This window comes from Mobula hypostoma, chromosome 28 (assembly GCF_963921235.1).
Source record: "Mobula hypostoma chromosome 28, sMobHyp1.1, whole genome shotgun sequence".
Taxonomy (NCBI): domain Eukaryota; kingdom Metazoa; phylum Chordata; class Chondrichthyes; order Myliobatiformes; family Myliobatidae; genus Mobula; species Mobula hypostoma.
In genome coordinates this window covers 32,958,184-32,980,021 of record NC_086124.1, presented here as the reverse complement: position 1 = coordinate 32,980,021, position 21,838 = coordinate 32,958,184, and the positions used below count along the sequence as shown (strand labels likewise).

The following is a 21,838-nucleotide window of genomic DNA, read 5'->3' as shown; positions in this document are numbered from 1 at the left end:
TGGACGGTGTGGAGAGAGCTTTTCCCTGTATCTAACCCTGGGAATGTGTGATGGACGGTGTGGAGAGAGCTTCTCTCTGACTAACCCCTAGAATGTGTGATGGACAGTGTGGAGAGAGCTTCTCTCTGTCTAACCCCGGGAATGTGTGATGGACAGTGTGGAGAGAGCTTCTCTCTGTGTCTAACTCTGGGAATGTGTGATGGATGGTGTGGAGAGAGCTTTTCCCTGTGTCTAACGCTGGGAATGTGTGATGGACGGTGTGGAGAGAGCTTTTCCCTGTGTCTAACCCTGGGAATGTGTGATGGACAGTGTGGAGAGAGCTTCTCTCCGTGTCTAACCCTAGGAATTTGTGATGGACTGTGTGGAGAGAGCTTCTCTCAGACTAACCCTGGGAATGTGTGCTGGACAGTGTGGAGAGAGCTTCTTCGTGTCTAACCCCGGGAATGTGTGATGGATGGTGTGGAGAGAGCTTCTCCGTGTCTAACCCCGGGAATGTGTGATGGACAGTGTGGAGAGAGCTTTTCTCTGTCTAACCCCGGGAATGTGTGATGGACAGTGTGGAGAGAGCTTTTCTCTGTCTAACCCCGGGAATGTGTGATGGACAGTGTGGAGAGAGCTTCTCTCTGTCTAACCCCGGGAATGTGTGATGGACAGTGTGGAGAGAGCTTTTCTCTGTCTAACCCTGGGAATGTGTGATGGACGGTGTGGAGAGAGCTTTTCCCTGTGTCTAACCCTGGGAATGTGTGATGGACGGTGTGGAGAGAGCTTTTCTCCGTGTCTAACCCTGGGAATGTGTGATGGACGGTGTGGAGAGAGCTTTTCTCCGTGTCTAACCCTGGGAATGTGTGATGGACGGTGTGGAGAGAGCTTCTCTCTGACTAACCCTGGGAATGTGTGATGGACGGTGTGGAGAGAGCTTTTCCCTGTCTAACCCTGGGAATGTGTGATGGACGGTGTGGAGAGAGCTTTTCTCTGTCTAACCCCGGGAATGTGTGATGGACAGTGTGGAGAGAGCTTTTCCCTGTCTAACCCTGGGAATGTGTGATGGACAGTGTGGAGGGAGCTTTTCTCTGTCTAACCCTGGGAATGTGTGATGGACAGTGTCGAGAGAGCTTTTCCCTGTGTCTAACCCTGGGAATGTGTGATGGACGGTGTGGAGAGAGCTTTTCTCCGTGTCTAACCCTGGGAATGTGTGATGGACGGTGTGGAGAGAGCTTCTCTCTGTGTCTAACCCTGGGAATGTGTGATGGACGGTGTGGAGAGAGCTTCTCTCTGTGTCTAACCCTGGGAATGTGTGCTGGACGGTGTGGAGAGAGCTTTTCTCTCTGTCTAACCCCGGGAATGTGTGATGGACGGTGTGGAGAGAGCTTTTCTCCGTGTCTAACCCTGGGAATGTGTGATGGACGGTGTGGAGAGAGCTTCTCTCTGTCTAACCCCGGGAATGTGTGATGGACAGTGTGGAGAGAGCTTTTCCCTGTGTCTAACCCTGGGAATGTGTGATGGACAGTGTGGAGAGAGCTTTTCTCTGTCTAACCCTGGGAATGTGTGATGGACAGTGTGGAGAGAGCTTTTCTCCGTGTCTAACCCTGGGAATGTGTGATGGACGGTGTGGAGAGAGCTTTTCCCTGTGTCTAACCCTGGGAATGTGTGCTGGACAGTGTGGAGAGAGCTTCTCTCCGTGTCTAACCCTGGGAATGTGTGATGGACGGTGTGGAGAGAGCTTCTCTCTGTCTAACCCCGGGAATGTGTGATGGACAGTGTGGAGAGAGCTTTTCTCTGTGTCTAACCCTGGGAATGTGTGATGGACGGTGTGGAGAGAGCTTTTCTCTGTCTAACCCTGGGAATGTGTGATGGACAGTGTGGAGAGAGCTTCTCCGTGTCTAACCCCGGGAATGTGTGATGGACAGTGTGGAGAGAGCTTTTCTCTGTCTAACCCTGGGAATGTGTGATGGACGGTGTGGAGAGAGCTTTTCTCTGTGTCTAACCCTGGGAATGTGTGATGGACAGTGTGGAGAGAGCTTCTCTCCGTGTCTAACCCTGGGAATGTGTGATGGACGGTGTGGAGAGAGCTTTTCCCTGTGTCTAACCCCGGGAATGTGTGATGGACAGTGTGGAGAGAGCTTTTCCCTGTGTCTAACCCTGGGAATGTGTGATGGACGGTGTGGAGAGAGCTTTTCCCTGTATCTAACCCTGGGAATGTGTGATGGACGGTGTGGAGAGAGCTTCTCTCTGACTAACCCCTAGAATGTGTGATGGACAGTGTGGAGAGAGCTTCTCTCTGTCTAACCCCGGGAATGTGTGATGGACAGTGTGGAGAGAGCTTCTCTCTGTGTCTAACTCTGGGAATGTGTGATGGATGGTGTGGAGAGAGCTTTTCCCTGTGTCTAACGCTGGGAATGTGTGATGGACGGTGTGGAGAGAGCTTTTCCCTGTGTCTAACCCTGGGAATGTGTGATGGACAGTGTGGAGAGAGCTTCTCTCCGTGTCTAACCCTAGGAATGTGTGATGGACGGTGTGGAGAGAGCTTCTCTCCGTGTCTAACCCTGGGAATGTGTGCTGGACAGTGTGGAGAGAGCTTCTTCGTGTCTAACCCCGGGAATGTGTGATGGACGGTGTGGAGAGAGCTTCTCTCTGACTAACCCTGGGAATGTGTGCTGGACGGTGTGGAGAGAGCTTCTCCGTGTCTAACCCCGGGAATGTGTGATGGACAGTGTGGAGAGAGCTTTTCTCTGTCTAACCCTGGAAATGTGTGATGGACAGTGTGGAGAGAGCTTCTCTCTGACTAACCCTGGGAATGTGTGATGGACAGTGTGGAGGGAGCTTTTCTCTGTCTAACCCTGGGAATGTGTGATGGACGGTGTGAAGAGAGCTTTTCCCTGTGTCTAACCCTGGGAATGTGTGCTGGACAGTGTGGAGAGAGCTTCTCTCCGTGTCTAACCCTGGGAATGTGTGATGGACGGTGTGGAGAGAGCTTTTCTCCGTGTCTAACCCTGGGAATGTGTGATGGACAGTGTGGAGAGAGCTTCTCTCCGTGTCTAACCCTGGGAATGTGTGATGGACGGTGTGGAGAGAGCTTCTCTCCGTGTCTAACCCTGGGAATGTGTGCTGGACAGTGTGGAGAGAGCATCTTCGTGTCTAACCCCGGGAATGTGTGATGGATGGTGTGGAGAGAGCTTTTCCCTGTCTAACCCTGGCAATGTGTGATGGACGGTGTGGAGAGAGCTTTTCTCTGTCTAACCCCGGGAATGGGTGATGGACAGTGTGGAGAGAGCTTCTCTCTGTCTAACCCTGGGAATGTGTGATGGACGGTGTGGAGAGAGCTTCTCTCTGTCTAACCCCGGGAATGTGTGATGGACAGTGTGGAGAGAGCTTTTCCCTGTGTCTAACCCTGGGAATGTGTGATGGACGGTGTGGAGAGAGCTTTTCCCTGTATCTAACCCTGGGAATGTGTGATGGACGGTGTGGAGAGAGCTTTTCTCTGTCTAACCCCGGGAATGTGTGATGGACAGTGTGGAGAGAGCTTTTCTCCGTGTCTAACCCTGGGAATGTGTGATGGACGGTGTGGAGAGAGCTTCTCTCTGTGTCTAACCCTGGGAATGTGTGATGGACGGTGTGGAGAGAGCTTTTCCCTGTGTCTAACCCTGGGAATGTGTGATGGACGGTGTGGAGAGAGCTTCTCTCTGTGTCTAACCCTGGGAATGTGTGATGGACGGTGTGGAGAGAGCTTCTCTCCGTGTCTAACCCTGGGAATGTGTGATGGACGGTGTGGAGAGAGCTTCTCCGTGTCTAACCCCGGGAATGTGTGATGGACAGTGTGGAGAGAGCTTTTCTCTGTCTAACCCTGGGAATGTGTGATGGACGGTGTGGAGAGAGCTTTTCTCCGTGTCTAACCCTGGGAATGTGTGATGGACGGTGTGGAGAGAGCTTTTCTCTGTCTAACCCCGGGAATGTGTGATGGACAGTGTGGAGAGAGCTTTTCTCTGTCTAACCCTGGGAATGTGTGATGGACAGTGTGGAGAGAGCTTCTCTCTGTGTCTAACCCCGGGAATGTGTGATGGACAGTGTGGAGGGAGCTTTTCTCTGTCTAACCCTGGGAATGTGTGATGGACGGTGTCAAGAGAGCTTTTCCCTGTGTCTAACCCTGGGAATGTGTGCTGGACAGTGTGGAGAGAGCTTCTCTCCGTGTCTAACCCTGGGAATGTGTGATGGACGGTGTGGAGAGAGCTTCTCTCTGTCTAACCCCGGGAATGTGTGATGGACAGTGTGGAGAGAGCTTTTCCCTGTGTCTAACCCTGGGAATGTGTGATGGACGGTGTGGAGAGAGCTTTTCCCTGTATCTAACCCTGGGAATGTGTGATGGACGGTGTGGAGAGAGCTTCTCTCTGACTAACCCCTAGAATGTGTGATGGACAGTGTGGAGAGAGCTTCTCTCTGTCTAACCCCGGGAATGTGTGATGGACAGTGTGGAGAGAGCTTCTCTCTGTGTCTAACCCTGGGAATGTGTGATGGACGGTGTGGAGAGAGCTTTTCTCTGTGTCTAACCCTGGGAATGTGTGATGGACGGTGTGGAGAGAGCTTTTCTCTGTGTCTAACCCTGGGAATGTGTGATGGACGGTGTGGAGAGAGCTTTTCTCCGTGTCTAACCCTGGGAATGTGTGATGGACGGTGTGGAGAGAGCTTTTCCCTGTGTCTAACCCTGGGAATGTGTGATGGACAGTGTGGAGAGAGCTTCTCTCTGTCTAACCCCGGGAATGTGTGATGGATGGTGTGGAGAGAGCTTCTCTCTGTCTAACCCTGGGAATGTGTGATGGACGGTGTGGAGAGAGCTTCTCCGTGTCTAACCCCGGGAATGTGTGATGGACAGTGTGGAGAGAGCTTTTCTCTGTCTAACCCCGGGAATGTGTGATGGACAGTGTGGAGAGAGCTTTTCCCTGTCTAACCCCGGGAATGTGTGATGGACAGTGTGGAGGGAGCTTTTCTCTGTCTAACCCTGGGAATGTGTGATGGACAGTGTCGAGAGAGCTTTTCCCTGTGTCTAACCCTGGGAATGTGTGCTGGACAGTGTGGAGAGAGCTTCTCTCCGTGTCTAACCCTGGGAATGTGTGATGGACGGTGTGAAGAGAGCTTCTCTCTGTCTAACCCCGGGAATGTGTGATGGACAGTGTGGAGAGAGCTTCTCTCTGTTTAATCCCGGGAATGTGTGATGGACGGTGTGGAGAGAGCTTTTCTCCATGTCTAACCCTGGCAATGTGTGATGGACGGTGTGGAGAGAGCTTTTCTCTGTCTAACCCCGGGAATGGGTGATGGACAGTGTGGAGAGAGCTTTTCTCTGTCTAACCCTGGGAATGTGTGATGGACAGTGTGGAGAGAGCTTTTCCCTGTGTCTAACCCTGGGAATGTGTGATGGACGGTGTGGAGAGAGCTTCTCTCTGTGTCTAACCCTGGGAATGTGTGATGGACGGTGTGGAGAGAGCTTTTCCCTGTGTCTAACCCTGGGAATGTGTGATGGACGGTGTGGAGAGAGCTTCTCTCTGTTTAATCCCGGGAATGTGTGATGGACGGTGTGGAGAGAGCTTTTCTCCGTGTCTAACCCTGGCAATGTGTGATGGACGGTGTGGAGAGAGCTTTTCTCCATGTCTAACCCCTGGATTGTGTGATGGTCGGTGTGGAGAGAGCTTTTCTCTGTGTCTAACCCTGGGAATGTGTGATGGACGGTGTGAAGAGAGCTTTTCTCTGTCTAACCCCTGGAATGTGTGATGGATGGTGTGGAGAGAGCTTTTCCCTGTGTCTAACCCCGGGAATGTGTGATGGACAGTGTGGAGAGAGCTTCTCTTTGTTTAACCCCGGGAATGTGTGATGGACGGTGTGGAGAGAGCTTCTCTCTGTTTAACCCCGGGAATGTGTGATGGACGGTGTGGAGAGAGCTTTTCTCCGTGTCTAACCCTGGCAATGTGTGATGGACGGTGTGGAGAGAGCTTTTCTCTGTCGAACCCCTGGAATGTGTGCTGGACAGTGTGGAGAGAGCTTTTCTCCGTGTCTAACCCTGGGAATGTGTGATGGACGGTGTGGAGAGAGCTTTTCTCTGTCTAACCCCTGGAATGTGTGATGGATGGTGCGGAGAGAGCTTTTCCCTGTGTCTAACCCCGGGAATGTGTGATGGACAGTGTGGAGAGAGCTTCTCTCCGTGTCTAACCCTGGGAATGTGTGATGGACGGTGTGAAGAGAGCTTTTCTCTGTCTAACCCCGGGAATGTGTGATGGACAGTGTGGAGAGAGCTTTTCCCTGTCTAACCCTGGGAATGTGTGATGGACGGTGTGGAGAGAGCTTTTCTCTGTCTAACCCCGGGAATGTGTGATGGACAGTGTGGAGAGAGCTTTTCTCTGTCTAACCCCGGGAATGTGTGATGGACAGTGTGGAGAGAGCTTCTCTCTGTCTAACCCTGGGAATGTGTGATGGACAGTGTGGAGAGAGCTTTTCCCTGTGTCTAACCCTGGGAATGTGTGCTGGACAGTGTGGAGAGAGCTTCTGTCCGTGTCTAACCCTGGGAATGTGTGATGGACGGTGTGGAGAGAGCTTCTCTCGGTCTAACCCCGGGAATGTGTGATGGACAGTGTGGAGAGAGCTTCTCTCTGTTTAATCCCGGGAATGTGTGATGGACGGTGTGGAGAGAGCTTTTCTCCGTGTCTAACCCTGGGAATGTGTGATGGACGGTGTGGAGAGAGCTTTTCTCCATGTCTAACCCCTGGATTGTGTGATGGACGGTGTGGAGAGAGCTTTTCTCCGTGTCTAACCCTGGGAATGTGTGATGGACGGTGTGAAGAGAGCTTTTCTCTGTCTAACCCCTGGAATGTGTGATGGATGGTGTGGAGAGAGCTTTTCCCTGTGTCTAACCCCGGGAATGTGTGATGGACAGTGTGGAGAGAGCTTCTCTTTGTTTAACCCCGGGAATGTGTGATGGACCGTGTGGAGAGAGCTTCTCTCTGTTTAACCCCGGGAATGTGTGATGGACGGTGTGGAGAGAGCTTTTCTCCGTGTCTAACCCTGGCAATGTGTGATGGACGGTGTGGAGAGAGCTTTTCTCTGTCGAACCCCTGGAATGTGTGCTGGACAGTGTGGAGAGAGCTTTTCTCCGTGTCTAACCCTGGGAATGTGTGATGGACGGTGTGAAGAGAGCTTTTCTCTGTCTAACCCCTGGAATGTGTGATGGATGGTGCGGAGAGAGCTTTTCCCTGTGTCTAACCCCGGGAATGTGTGATGGACAGTGTGGAGAGAGCTTCTCTCCGTGTCTAACCCTGGGAATGTGTGATGGACAGTGTGGAGAGAGCTTTTCTCTGTCTAACCCCGGGAATGTGTGATGGATGGTGTGGAGAGAGTTTTTTCCTGTGTCTAACCCCGGGAATGAGTGATGGACGGTGTGGAGAGAGCTTTTCTCCGTGACTAACCCTGGGAATGTGTGATGGACTGTGTGGAGAGAGCTTTTCTCTGTCTAACCCCGGGAATGTGTGATGGACAGTGTGGAGAGAGCTTTTCCCTGTCTAACCCCAGGAATGTGTGATGGACAGTGTGGAGAGAGCTTCTCTCTGTCTAACCCCGGGAATGTGTGATGGACAGTGTGGAGAGAGCTTTTCCCTGTCTAACTCTGGGAATGTGTGATGGACAGTGTGGAGAGAGCTTTTCTCTATCTAACCCCAGGAATGTGTGATGGACAGTGTGGAGAGAACTTTTCTCTGTCTAACCCCGGCAATGTGTGATGGACAGTGTGGAGAGAGCTTCTCTCTGTTTAACCCCGGGAATGTGTGATGGACAGTGTGGAGAGAGCTTTTCTCTGTCTAACCCCGGGAACGTGTGATGGACTGTGTGGAGAGAGGTTTTCTCTGTCTAACCCTGGGAATGTGTGCTGGACGGTGTGGAGAGAGCTTCTCCGTGTCGAACCCCGGGAATGTGTGATGGACAGTGTCGAGAGAGCTTTTCTCTGACTAACCCTGGGAATGTGTGCTGGACAGTGTGGAGGGAGCTTATTCTGAGTCTGACCCCAGGAGACTCCTGAGGAGACTGAGGTCCTTTAACATCTGCCGGACGATGCTGAGGATGTTCTACGAGCCTGTGGTGGCCAGTGCTATTGTGTTGTGAGCTGGGGCAGCAGGCTGAGGGTAGCAGACACCAACAGAATCAACAAACTCATTCGTAAGGCCAGTGATGTTGTGGGGATGGAACTGGACTCTCCGACGGTGGTGTCTGAAAAGAGGATGCTGTCTAAGTTGCATGCCATCTTGGACAATGTCTCCCATCCACTACATAATGTACTGGGTGGGCACAGGAGTACATTCAGCCAGAGACTCATTCCTCCGAGATGCAACACAGAGCGTCACAGGAAGTCATTCCTGCCTGTGGCCATCAAACTTTACAACTCTTCCCTTCGGAGGGTCAGACACCCTGAGCCAATAGGCTGGTCCTGGACTTATTTCCTTGGCATAAATTTACATATTACTATTTAACTATTTATGGTTCTATTACTATGTATTATTTATGGTGCAACTGTAACGAAAACCAATTTCCCCCGGGATCAATAAAGTATGACTATGACTATGACTTGACTATGAGTGTGTGGTGGGACGGTATGGAGGGAGCCTCCCTCTGTGTCTGTCCTTGGGAGTTTTGGATAGGACATTGTATAAGAAGCTTCAACCTGTGTCTGGCTCTGGGAGTGTGTGATTTAACAGTGCAAAGGGAGATTTATTTCTGTTTCAGCTTAGTTTGCGGGCTGCGGAGTGAGCTGGGAGCAGAGTGAAGGCTTAAGGGCTTTGGCTCAACGACCTTAGGCGGTAATGGGCAAGGCGAGGAAGGTTTGGTATTCATTTTTCACTGTTATTTGAGGGGAGGGGGAAGTATGAGTGTGAGGGCAGTTTGTTGTTCTCAGTGTCGGATGTGGGAGGGCCTGGAGTCTCCCAGCCTCCCGGACATCCACATCTGCGCCAGGTGCGCCGAGATGCAGCTCCTAAGGGACCGCGTTAGGGAACTGGAGCTGCAGCTCGATGACCTTCGTCTGGTCAGGGAGAGTGAGGAGTTGATAGAGAGGAGTTACAGGCAGGTGGTCGCACTGGGGCCATGGGAGGCAGACAAGTGGGTCACGGTTAGGAGGAGGAAGGGGAAGAGTCAGGTAATAGAGAGTACCCCTGTGGCTGTGCCCCTTAACAATAGGTACTCCTGTCTGAGTACTGTTGGCAAAATGATTTAGAAGGAGTGGATTGGGACAATTTGTTTTATGGGAAGGATGTAATAGAGAAATGGAGGTCATTTAAAGGTGCAATTTTGAGGGTGCAGGATCCTTATGTTCCTGTTAGGTTGAAAGGAAAGGTTACAAGTTTGAGAAAGCCATGGTTTTCAAGGGATATTGGAAACTTGGTTCAGAAAAAGAGAGGGATCTTCAGTAAATATAGCCAGCTTGGAGTTAATAAGGTGCTCGAGGAATATAAAGAATGTAAAAAGAATCTTAAGAAAGAAATTAGAAAAGCTAAAAGAAGATACGAGGCTGCTTTGGCAAGTAAGGTGAAAATAAATCCAAAGGGTTTCTACAGTTATATTGATAGCAAAAGGATAGTGAGGGATAAAATTGGTCCCTTAGAGAATCAGTGGACGGCTATGTGTGGAGCCAAAAGAGACGGGGGAGATTTTGAACAATTTCTTTTCTTCGGTATTCACTAAGGAGAAGGATATTGAATTGTGTAAGGTAAAGGAAACACGAAGGGTAGTTATGGAAAGTATGACGATTAAAGATGAGGAAGTACTGGCGCTTTTAAGGAATATAAAAGTGGATAAGTCTCCGGGTCCGGACAAGATATTCCCTAGGACCTTGAGGGAAGTTAGTGTGGAAATAGCAGGGGCTCTGACAGAAATATTTCAAATGTCATTAGAAACGGGGATGGTGCCAGAGGATTGGCGTATTGTTCATGTGGTTCCATTGTTTAAAAAGGGTTCTAAGAGTAAACCTAGCAATTATCGGCCTGTGAGTTTGACATCAGTGGTGGGTAAATTGATGGAAAGTATTCTTAGAGATGGTATATATAATTATCTGGATAGACAAGGTCTGATTAGGAACATTCAACATGGATTTGTGCATGGAAGGTCATGTTTGACAAATCTTATTGAATTTTTTGATGAGGTTACTAAGAAAGTTGACGAGGGTAAAGCGGTGGATGTTGTCTATATGGACTTCAGTAAGGCCTTTGAGAAGGTTCCACACGGAAGGTTAGTTAGGAAGCTTCAATCGTTAGGCATTAATATCGAAGTATTAAAATGGATTCAGCAGTGGCTAGATGGGAGACGCCAGAGAGTGGTGGTGGATAACTGTGTGTCAGATTGGAGGACGGTGTGTAGCAGTGTGCCTCAGGGATCTGTACTGGGTACAGTGTTGTTTGTCATGTATATTAATGATCTGGATGATGGGGTGGTAAATTGGATTAGTAAGTATGCAGATGATACTAAGATAGGTGGCGTTGTGGATAATGAAGTAGGTTTTCAAAGCTTGCAAAGAGATTTAGGCCAGTTAGAAGAGTGAGCTGAAAGATGGCAGATGGAGTTTAATGCTGAAAAATGTGAGGTGCTACATTTTGGTAGGACTAATCAAAATAGGACATACATGGTAAATGGTTGGGCATTGAAGAATGCTGTAGAACAGAGGGATCTAGGAATAATGGTGCATAGTTCCCTGAAGGTGGAACCTCATGTGGATAGGGTGGTGAAGAAAGCTTTTGGTTTGCTGGCCTTTATAAATCAGAGCATTGAGTACAGGAGTTGGGATGTAATGTTGAAATTGTACAAGGCATTGATAAGGCCAAATTTGGAATATTGTGTACAGTTGTGGTCACCGAATTATAGGAAAGATGTCAATAAAATTGAGAGAGTACAGAGGAGGTTTACTAAAATGTTGCCTGGGTTTCATCTCCTAAGTTACAGAGAAAGGTTGAACAAGTTAGGTCTTTATTCTTTGGAGCGTAGAAGCTTGAGGGGGGACTTAATAGAGGTGTTTAAAATTATGAGGGGGATTGATAGAGTTGACGTGGATAGGCTTTTTCCATTGAGAATGGGGGAGATTCAAACAAGAGAACATGAGTTGAGAGTTAAAGGGCAAAAGTTTAGGGGTAACATGAGGGGGAACTTCTTTACTCAGAGAGTGGTAGCTGTGTGGAACGAGCTTCCAGCAGAAGTGGTTGAGGCAAGTTCGATGTTGTCATTTAAAGTTAAATTGGATAGATATATGGACAGGAAAGGAATGGAGGGTTATGGGCTGAGTGCAGGTCAGTGGGACTAGGTGAGAGTAAGAGTTCGGCACGGACTAGAAGGGCCGAGATGGCCTGTTTCCGTGCTGTAATTGTTATATGGTTTCATATGTGCTGTCTGCCCTGGGAGTGTGCGTCTGCCTTTCATTAAAGACATCTTTCATTCCTGATTGAGAGGATTGCTTGGATGGGGTGGGTTGGTTTTTACTACAGTGCCCTCAAACACAAACTCACTTCTGAACATACCCACTCACTGACACTTACACATGCATGCTGATACACACATCCACACACGATACATGTAGCCATGTACCGATACACACATCCACACACGATACAGGTAGCCATGTACCGATATACACATCCACACACGATACAGGTAGCCATGTGCTGATACACACATCTACCCAAGTACTGATGCACATATCCATCTGTGATACACACACCCAAACATCCACACACTGCACACAGCCAATGTTCCACATACACGTGTATGGTTACACATACACTCATGCACGCAACTGGACAATTACGCCTGTCATATACACACATACAGAAACGCGTGTACACACGCAGTGAACAGTGGGGCTGGGGCCTCTGCCTTTCTGGGTTGCAGGCCGGTGTCGGACTGGAGTGAGTGGACGCAGTGGTCACGCTGCTCGGTCACCTGTACGCCAGGCGTGCAGCAGCGCCGCAGGGCCTGTCTCGGTATCCGGGAATGCCGCAAGGAGGAGACGCTGCAGGCTCGACCCTGCGTGGAGAAGCCGTGCTGCCAGAGTGAGTCCCTTCCTGGGGGGAGGGTCTGCTGGGGGAATGGTTCAGGATCTCTTGGGGAAGGGTGTGAATCCAATCCTGCAGGAGGGAGTGGGTCGTTTCCCTGGGGGAAGGGTAGGTCCTGGACCCAGGAGAGGGTTTGGTTTGCTTTCCCATGGGGGAGGCTGTGAGCCCTGAGCCAAGTGACTGGGTGGTTTATGTTGCAGGGTGGGGTGTTGTTGGGGGGGGGGGGCAGAACAGCGAGTCTTCTTCCTTGGGCGAAGAGTGGGTCCTGTCCCGGGAGAGCAGGTAGGTCGTGATTCCATGGGGGAGGGTGTGAGTCCCGATCCGGGGAGTGGAAGTGGGTCATGTCCCAGGAAAGCGGATGAGCCCCACCCCAGGCCCAGGGGGAGGAGTGTAAACTCTGTCCCAGGAGGAGGACATGGGTCATGCCCTGGGCTGGAGGGTGATGAATCCTGCCCTGGGAGAGAAGGTAGGTCGTGGTTCCACAGGGGAGGGTGTGAATTCTGTCGGGTGGAGGTGGGGCGAGTTGTGTCCCTGCAGGATGCGGGTGGTGGGGGGACCCAGAAGCTGTGTGTCACACGTTCAGTGAAATGTGCAGTCTGGGTCAGTGCGAGGCGGCGGGAGACGCTGCCGCCACGGCTCGGCCTTTGGGTGATGTTTGCTGTCTGATCTATATTGCAGCGGATGGCGGCTGGAGTGCCTGGTCTCCATGGAGCCCGTGCTCATTCACATGCAACACAGGCCGGCAAAAGCGAGAGCGGAGCTGCTCTGAGCCTCCCCCCTCCTGTGGCGGGGGGTGCCCGGGAGCGAGGGAAAGCTACAGAGATTGTGACACCAACCAGATCTGCCCCAGTGAGTACACTTTCCATGTCCTCTGTGGCTCTCCCTTCCTCTTCCCGTCCCTTTCTCCATCCCTCACCCATATGTCCCTCCCTGTGCCTCTCCCCCGCATCCCTGTGAGTCTCTTCCCCACATCTCCCTCCTCCCTTCCTCTCCACCTCGTTCTGCATCACTCTGTCTCACCCCTATCCTTCTCCTCCCTCCATGTTTCCTGTCTCACTGTCTCTCCGTGTCTCTCGGCTTCTCTCTCCCTCCCCTTCCCTACTTGTGCCTCTCCCCTTCCTCCCCATCTATGACTTCTTCCCTCCCATTCTCTCTATCCCTTTCCCCGTTTCTCTCTATTCCTTCTCCTCCCCTCTCCTCTCCCTTCTTCCCCCTTCTTCCCTCCCCTCTTCCCCTCCTCCCTCTCCCTTTCTTCCCCTCCTCCCTCTCCCCTTCTTCCCCTCCCCCCTTCTTCCCCTCCCCTCTCCCCTTCTTCCCCTCCCCTCTCCCCTTCTTCCCCTCCCCCTCTCCCCTTCTTCCCCTCCCCCTCTCCCCTTCTTCCCCTCCCCTCTCCCCTTCTTCCCCTCCCCCTCTCCCCTTCTTCCCCTCCCCCTCTCCCCTTCTTCCCCTCCTCCCTCTCCCCTTCTTCCCCTCCTCCCTCTCCCCTTCTTCCCCTCCTCCCTCTCCTCCTCTCTCTCCCCATTCCCCATCTCCTTATCCACCCTCTGATCCTCTAGTTTATAGAAACATAGAATAGTACAGAACAGTACAGGCCCTTCGGCCCACAATGTTGTGCCGACCCTCAAACCCTGCCTCCCATATAAGCCCCCACCTTAAATTCCTCCATATACCTGTCTAGTAGTCTCTTAAACTTCACGAGTGTATCTGCCTCCACCACTGACTCAGGCAGTGCATTCCACGCACCAACCACTCTCTGAGTAAAAAACCTTCCTCTAATATCCCCCTTGGACTTCCCACCCCTTTCCTTAAAGCCATGTCCTCTTGTATTGAGCAGTGGTGCCCTGGGGAAGAGGCACTGGCTATCCACTCTATCTATTCCTCTTATTATCTTGTACACCTCTATCAAGTCTCCTCTCATCCTCCTTCTCTCCAAAGAGTAAAGCCCTAGCTCCCTTAATCTCTGATCATAATGCATACTCTCTAAACCAGGCAGCATCCTGGTAAATCTCCTCTGTACCCTTTCCAATGCTTCCACATCCTTCCTATAGTGAGGCGACCAGAACTGGACACAGTACTCCAAGTGTGGCCTAACCAGAGTTTTATAAAGCTGCATCATTACATCGTGACTCTTAAACTCTATCCCTCGACTTATGAAAGCTAACACCCCATAAGCTTTCTTAACTACCTTATCCACCTGTGAGGCAACTTTCAGGGATCTGTGGACATGTACCCCCAGATCCCTTTGCTCCTCCACAGTACCAAGTATCCTGCCATTTACGTTGTACTCTGCTTTGGAGTTTGACCTTCCAAAGTGTACCACCTCACACTTCTCCGGGTTGAACTCCATCTGCCACTTCTCAGCCCACTCTGCATCCTATCAATGTCTTTCTTTTCCTGTCTCTCCATTTTACAATAAGACCAGCCTTTTCTGCTGTGTGAGCACTGGGATTTCTGTGGTCTCCAGCAGGCTGCGTACGTGATCATGTACATCATCAGTGTATGGGGGGTGGGGGGGGGGAGAGAGAGTGCTTGCCTGCGTAGGAAATGGGGCAAGTGCCCTTCTTCTCCCCCTTTCCCGGATCCGTGCTCTCTGCATTTCTCAGTGACACTACTGCCTTTACCAGCTCATGGATCCTGGTCATCTTGGGGCCCCTGGGGACTTTGCAGCGGGACCTGCAAGCCGGAGGGGTCGGGAGCGGTTCCTACTCGCCAGCGAAGACGCACCTGCAGTAACCCCCCACCCTCGGTAAACCCACCCGGCCGGATGTGTCAGGGGAATGCTGAGGACAACAGCCTCTGCCAATTCCTGCCCTTCTGTCCCGGTGAGTACTGCGAGTACTGCCCTATGGGGTAAGGAGTGTGTCCCCACGGTGGAGGGGGAGGAAGCGCGTCCCCACGGTGGAGGGGGAGGAAGCGCGTCCCCACGGCGGAGGGGGAGGGAGCGTGTTCCCACGGCGGAGGGGGAGGAAGTGTGACAGCACAGTGGAGGGGGAGGGAGCGCGTCCCCACCGCAGAGGGGGAGGAAGTGTGACAGCACAGTGGAGGGGGAGGGAGCACGTCCCCAACACAGAGGGAGCGCGTCCCCACCGCAGAGGGAGCGCGTCCACACGGCGGAGGGGGAGGAAGTGTGACAGCCAGTGGAGGGGGAGGGAGCGCGTCCCCATGGTGGAGGGGGAGGGAGCGCGTCCCCACCGCAGACGGGGAGGGAGCGTGTACCCACGGTGGAGGGGGAGGAAATGTGTCGCCATGGCGCAGGGGGAGGGAGTGTGACAGCACAGCGGAGGTGGAGGGAGTGTGTCCCCACGGCGGAGGGGGAGGGAGCGCGTCCCCACAGCGGAGGGGGAGGAAGTGTGACAGCCAGTGGAGGGGGAGGGAGCGCGTCTCCACCGCAGAGGGGGAGGAAGTGTGACAGCACAGTGGAGGGGGAGGGAGCACGTCCCCACCACAGAGGGAGCGCGTCCCCACGGCGGAGAGGGAGGGAGCGCGAGGGAGTGCGTCCCCACCACAGAGGGAGCACGTCCCGACCGCAGAGGGAGCGCGTCCACACGGCAGAGGGGGAGGGAGCGTGTCCCCACAGCGGAGGGGGAGGAAGTGTGACAGCACAGTGGAGGGGGAGGGAGTGCGTCCCCACGGTGGAGGGGGAGGGAGTTCGTCCCCACGGCGGAGGGGGAGGGAGCGCGTCCCCATGACGGAGGTGGAGGGAGTGCGTCCCCACCGCGGAGGGGGAGGGAGTGTGTTCCCACGGCGGAGGGGGAGGAAATGTGTCGCCATGGTGGAGGGGGAGGGAGTGTGTCCCCACGGTGGAGGGGGAGGGAGCGCGTCCCCACGGTGGAGGAGGAGGGAGCGCGTCCCCACGGTGGAGGCAGAGTGAGTGTGCCTCCATGTGAGGGAGAAAGGGTGGCCCCTTAGTGGAGAGACTTCACGGCAGAATGATGAGGAGAGCCAGCGTTGGACAAGTATGGAAGTTGGGAAGGTATCAAAGGAACAGCCTGAGCCGCAAAATTGTCAAGGGTGTTCATTAATTATTTATTAATACAGCACAAAACAGGGCTGTCAGAGCCTTCAGGCCACACCCCTAGCAACCCCCACGTTAACCCTAGCCGAGTCACAATGATCAATGAACCTGTCAAACAGTAGGTCTTTGGACAGTGGGAGGAAACTGGAGCATCTGGAGGAAACCCACACATTCCTCAGGGAGGAGGTACAAACTCCTTATAGATGACGCCAGAATTGAACTCTGAACTCCACCATGGGAATCTGGGAGATTAGGGAAAGTTTAAAAAGCAGCGAAGAGGAACCAATAAGTAAGCATTAAGAAAGATAAATATTGAAAGTAAAGTTGCACAAAATATAAAAAGTCAAAGAGGTCAAAGAAAATTTATTATCGATGTACATACAAGGTGATTGGTGGAAAGTTTAGGGGTCTGTCAGAGGTAGGTTTATTTACACAGACTGATGGGTGCGTGGAACATTCTGACAGAGCTGGTGGTAGAAGCAAAGTCAATTTATTATCACGTGCATAAGATATGGCTACAGGATTAGGCCATTTGGCCCATCGAGCCTGCACCACCATTTCATCCTAGCTGATCTGATTTTCCTCTTAGCCCCAATCTCGTGCCATCATTGTTCATGCCCTGACCAATCCAGAATCTGTCAACCTCTGTCTTATGAGGACTTGGCCTCCACAGCTGCCTGTGGTAACGAATTCCATAGATTCTCTGGCTAAACTCTCTTCATCCCTGTTCTAAAAGGACACCCCTCTCTCTATTCTGAGGCTGTGTCTTCTGGTCTCAGACTCTCCCACCATAGGAAACATCCTCTTGACATTCATTCTGTCAAGGCCTTTCACCATTCGATGGGATTCAATGAGGTCACTGCTCATTCTCCTGAATTCCAGTGAATACAAGCCCAGAGCCATTAAACACTCTTCATATGACAAACCGTTCAAATCTGGAATCATTTTCGTGAACCTCATTTGAACCATATTCAGTTTCAGCATATCCCTTCTAAAATAAGAGGCCCAAAACTGCTCACAGTATTCCAAGTGAGGCCTCACCAGTGCTTTATGAAGTCTCAACATTACATCCTTACTTTTATATTCTAGTCCTCTGTGTGAGCACGTGGCCAAGTGGTTAAGGTCTGAAGGTCGTGAGTTCGAGCCCCAGCCGAGGCAGTGTATTGTGTCCTTGAGCAAGGCACTTAATCACACGTTGCTCTGCGACGACACTGGTGCCAAGCTGTATCGGCCCTAGTGCCCTTCCCTTGGACAACATTGGTGTCATGGAGAGGGGAGACTTGCAGCATGGGCAACTGCCGGTCTTCCATACAACCTTGCCCAGGCCTGCGCCCTGGAGAGTGAAGACTTTCCAGGCGCAGATCCATGGTCTCGTAAAGACTAACGGATGCCTCTTGAAATGAGTACTAACATTGCATTTGCCTTCCTCACCAGAGACTCAACCTGGAAATTAACCTTTAGGCAATCCTGCACAAGGACTCCCAACTCCCTTTACACCTCAGTTTTCTGTAGAAAATACTCAACCCTTTCATTTCCTCTACCAAAGAGGCCTTAGCTCTTTGAGGCTTCTGCGAGGAGAGGCTTCACTCAGAGGAAGCAAAGGCTTCCTGTAATTTCCTTTCTTCTGCCTCTCTCTCTTCTTGAAGAGTGGAGTAGCATTTGCAATTTTCCAGTCTTCCGCCATATACCAACTCTAGATTTATTTCCTTGCAGGCATTTACAGGAAAATAAAGAAATAGAAGTTATTAAACACTATACATAAACAATGACTGACAAACAACCAGTCTGCAAAAGAAGACAAATTGTGCAAACAAAATATAAATAATACTGAGAACACGAGTTGTAGAGTCCTTGGTAGTCTGTAGGTTGGGGAATCAGTTCATTGTTGAGGTGAGGGAAGTTATCCACGCCAGTTCAAGACCCTGATGGTGGCTGGGTAATAACTCTTTCCAAACGTGGTGGTGTGGGATCGAAGGTTCCGGTACCTCTTGCTTGAGAGCAGAAGACAGGAAGAATTTGTTGGCACTTAGAGATTTGATAGAGGTATGCAAAATCATGATGGGCTATAGACAGGGGAAATGCAAACTGAGGCCTGGTGGGACCAGGTCATAGGTTAAGGGTGAGAGGTGAAATATATAAGGGGGATCTGAGAGGGATCCTCATTCAGAGGGTAGAGGGAACGAGCCACCAGCAGAAGTGGTGGATATGTGTTCATTGAATCATTTAAGAGAAGATTGCATAGGTACGTGAATGGGAGAATGGAGCACTGTGGTGCGGGTGCAGGGTGATGGGACTGGGCAGTATAACAGTGTAGCATGGACTAGAGGTGCTGAAAGGCTGCAATACCCCATGATATTCATCTCTAAGTGGTTCCGTCAGACAGACACACGTGGATTCAGGCAGGTCTCTCAGTATGTGATGATAGATATAAGTGTATACTTGGATTTCCAGAAGGCGTTTGATGAGGATGCACAGAGTGAGGGGTAATGTTATACAGGAAGGGATTGGTTAACCTACAGAGGGTGAGAATCGGTTGCACAGTGGTGTAGCGGTCAGCTTAATGCTTCACGTCACCAGTGATCAGGGTCATTTCCCGCTGCTGTCTGTAAGGAATCTGAACGTTCTCCCGATGTGGGAGGAAACTGGAGCACCCAGAGGTCACAAGATGACGGATTGGGGATTAGTGAGTTGTAGGCACCAGATGCCCAGCGACCCTGGCACACCCTTGGACTGTGCTGGTTGTTGATGCAAATGACACATTTCGAAAGCTGATCATTCATTATCAGAAAAGACACACTGACTTTGGAGACTGTTCGCCAGCTTGATTGGGTTGGCCTATGAACAGGGATTGAGTTACCCGGGACTATACTCACTGGAATTCGGAGGAATGAGAGGGGATCTCAGCGAAATATATAAAATTATGAAAGAGATGGATAAGATAGAGGTAGGATAATTGTTTCCACTGGTAGGTGAGATGAAAACTAAAGGATGTAGCCTCGATACAGGGGATTAGATTAAGGATGGAGATGAGGAGAATCTGTGGGAATTTCTGCCCAGAGAAACAGTACTCGCTCCCCCTTCTGTCTGGGGGAAGGGAGAAGGGGGAGGGGTTCCCCACAACAGAGGGAGTGGGAAATGGTCCCACAGTGGAGGGGAAAAAGAGGTGGTCCTCAGTAGAAAGGAAAGGAGGGGGTCCCCACAGCAGAGAGGGAGGGTAGAGATCCTCACGGTGCAGGGAGAAGCACCCTGTAGTGGAGGGGAGTGTAATGGCCCCTCAGTGGAGGGGAAAGGAGAAGGGCCTCATTGCAGAGGGGACAGAAGCTACATTGCCAGGCCTGACTCAGTCAATCTCCTCCCCCAACAGTGCCTGGTAACTGGGGGCCATGGGTTAAAAGTGGCCCTTGCCCTGTGTCCTGTGGCATTGGGAAGGTGACTTACCGGAGATCCTGCGACAAGCCAGCACCCAGACATGGGGGGGCGTACTGTTCCGGCAGTGACAACACCCTCACAGTGTGCAACACAGATACTCACTGTCCAGGTATGGTGGCGAGGGAGAGGAGGGGCAGCTCTGGGGGGGGGGAGGAGAGAGGGAGGGGAATGGAGTGGGAATGCTGGGGGGAGAGAGAGAGGAGGGGGAGGCAGAGGGCAGAGAGGAGAGGGGAGGGTAGAGAGGAGCGGGGAGAGGAGAGGAAAGGGGTAAGGAGAGAGAGCAGAGAGGAGAGGGGAGGAAGAGGGGAGGGAGAGAGGGTGGAGAGGAGAGGGTGGGGAGGGAGAGAGAGCAAGGAGGAGAGGGGAGGGAGACAGGGCAGAGAGGAGAGGGGAGGGAGAGAGGGCAGAGAGGAGAGGGGAGGGAGAGAGGGTAGAGAGGAGAGGGGAGGGAGAGAGGGGAGAGAGGGCACGGAGGAGAGAGAGCAAGGAGGAGAGGGGAGGGAAAGAGGACAGAGAGGAGAGGGGCGGGAGAGAGGGCACGGAGGAGAGGGGAGGGAGACAGGGCAGAGAGGAGAGGGGAGGGAGAGAGGGGCAGAGAGGAGAGGGGAGAGAGGGCACGGAGGAGAGAGAGCAAGGAGAGGGGAGGGAAAGACAGAGAGGAGAGGGGCGGGAGAGAGGGCACGGAGGAGAGAGAGCAAGGAGGAGAGGGGAGGGAGAGAGGGTAGAGAGGAGAAGGGAGGGAGGAGGGTGATGGAAGAGGGAGCACTGGAGGAAGATGAGGGGGAGGGAGAGCGAAGAGTGGAGAGCATTGCACCACACTTCAGAGAATGGTCTCTCCACTGCCAGTGGACGGCCTGTGGACCACGTGGAGCCGCTGGTCTTACTGCCAACGACGCACCTTCAACATCAGCTGTAACGAGTACCCGGGGCAGCAGAAGCGAACAAGGTATTGCCGGGGGAGGAATCATGGTGGTCAGCCCTGTCGCGGCAGCATCATTGATGTACGCAGCTGTTACGATGCTGAAGGCTGCTTTTGTGAGTCCGCCTTGGGGATGGTGTTTGGGGAATGGACAGGGGAGAGGTCTTGGGTGAGGAGGGGAGTCATCGGGGGGGGGGTGCTGCTGGCGACAGATTGGAGAGGGGAGGGGTCTGGGGGACCTACAGGGGAGTGAAGGGTCCGGGGGCTCGGATGGGGGAGGGGAGGGGTCTGACGAACAGACAGGGGAGGGGTCCAGGTGAATGGATGGGGAAGCGGTCTTGGGCGACGGACAAGAGAGGGGGAGGGGTGATGGACAGGGAAAGGGTTTGAGGAACAGACGGGGAGTGGATGGAGAAGGGAGGGGTTTGGGGTTAGACAGCGGAAGGGTTTGGGCAATGAATATTCCCCAGGCTGCTCCACGAGGTGAGAGAAGAGATTGCTGAGCCTCTGGCTAGGATCTTTATGTCCTCGTTGTCCACGGGAATGGTACCGGAGGATTGGAGGGAGGCGAATGTTGTCCCCTTGTTCAAAAAAGGTAGTAGGGATAGTCCGGGTAATTATAGACCAGTGAGCCTTATGTCTGTGATGGGAAAGCTGTTGGAAAAGATTCTTAGAGATAGGATCTATGGGCATTTAGAGAATCATGGTCTGATCAGGGACAGTCAGCATGGCTTTGTGAAGGGCAGATCGTGTCTAACAAGCCTGATAGAGTTCTTTGAGGTGACCAGGCATATAGATGAGGGTAGTGCAGTGGATGTGATCTATATGGATTTTGGTAAGGCATTTGACAAGGTTCCACACGGTAGGCTTATTCAGAAAGTTATAAGGCATGGTATCCAGGGGAGTTTGGCCAGGTGGATTCAGAATTGGCTGCCTGCAGAAGGCAGAGGGTGGTGGTGGAGGGAGTACATTCAGATTGGAGGGTTGTGACTAGTGGTGTCCCACAAGGATCTGTTCTGGGACCTCTACTTTTCGTGATTTTTATTAACGACCTGGATGTGGGGGTAGAAGGGTGGGTTGGCAAGTTTGCAGATGACACAAAGGTTGGTGGTGTTGTAGATAGTGTAGAGGATTGTCAAAGATTGCAGAGAGACATTGATAGGATGCAGGAGTGGACTGAGAAATGGCAGATGGAGTTCAACCCGGAGAAGTGTGAGGTGGTACACTTTGGAAGGACAAACTCCAAGGCAGAGTACAAAGTAAATGGCAGGATACTTGGTAGTGTGGAGGAGCAGAGGGATCCCGGGGTACATGTCCACAGATCCCTGAAAGTTGCCTCACAGGTGGATAGGGTAGTTAAGAAAGCTTATGGGGTGTTAGCTTCATAAGTCGAGGGATGGAGTTTAAGAGTCGCGATGT

The 21,838-nt window shown here is 52.0% G+C and overlaps 1 protein-coding gene across 4 annotated transcripts in view; it reads left to right on the top strand.

The window, feature by feature from the left end:
• LOC134338889 (properdin-like) overlaps positions 1–21,838 on the top strand; it is a 52,845-nt gene that overhangs the window by 17,820 nt on the left and 13,187 nt on the right. For 2 of the 4 annotated variants that reach the window (XR_010016302.1, XM_063035055.1), the window contains exons 3-7: positions 11,893–12,053; positions 12,735–12,905; positions 14,681–14,878; positions 19,436–19,609; positions 20,347–20,446. Coding sequence is in view for 3 of the 4 variants with exons in the window: in XM_063035055.1 (XP_062891125.1) it covers positions 11,893–12,053; positions 12,735–12,905; positions 14,681–14,878; positions 19,436–19,609; positions 20,347–20,446 (804 nt within the window). In the remaining variant the exon portion in view is untranslated. Of the gene's footprint in view, positions 1–11,892; positions 12,054–12,734; positions 12,906–14,680; positions 14,879–19,435; positions 19,610–20,346; positions 20,536–21,838 lie in introns of all 4 variants that reach the window. The other 2 variants (XM_063035053.1, XM_063035054.1) reach the window with 1 other exon arrangement.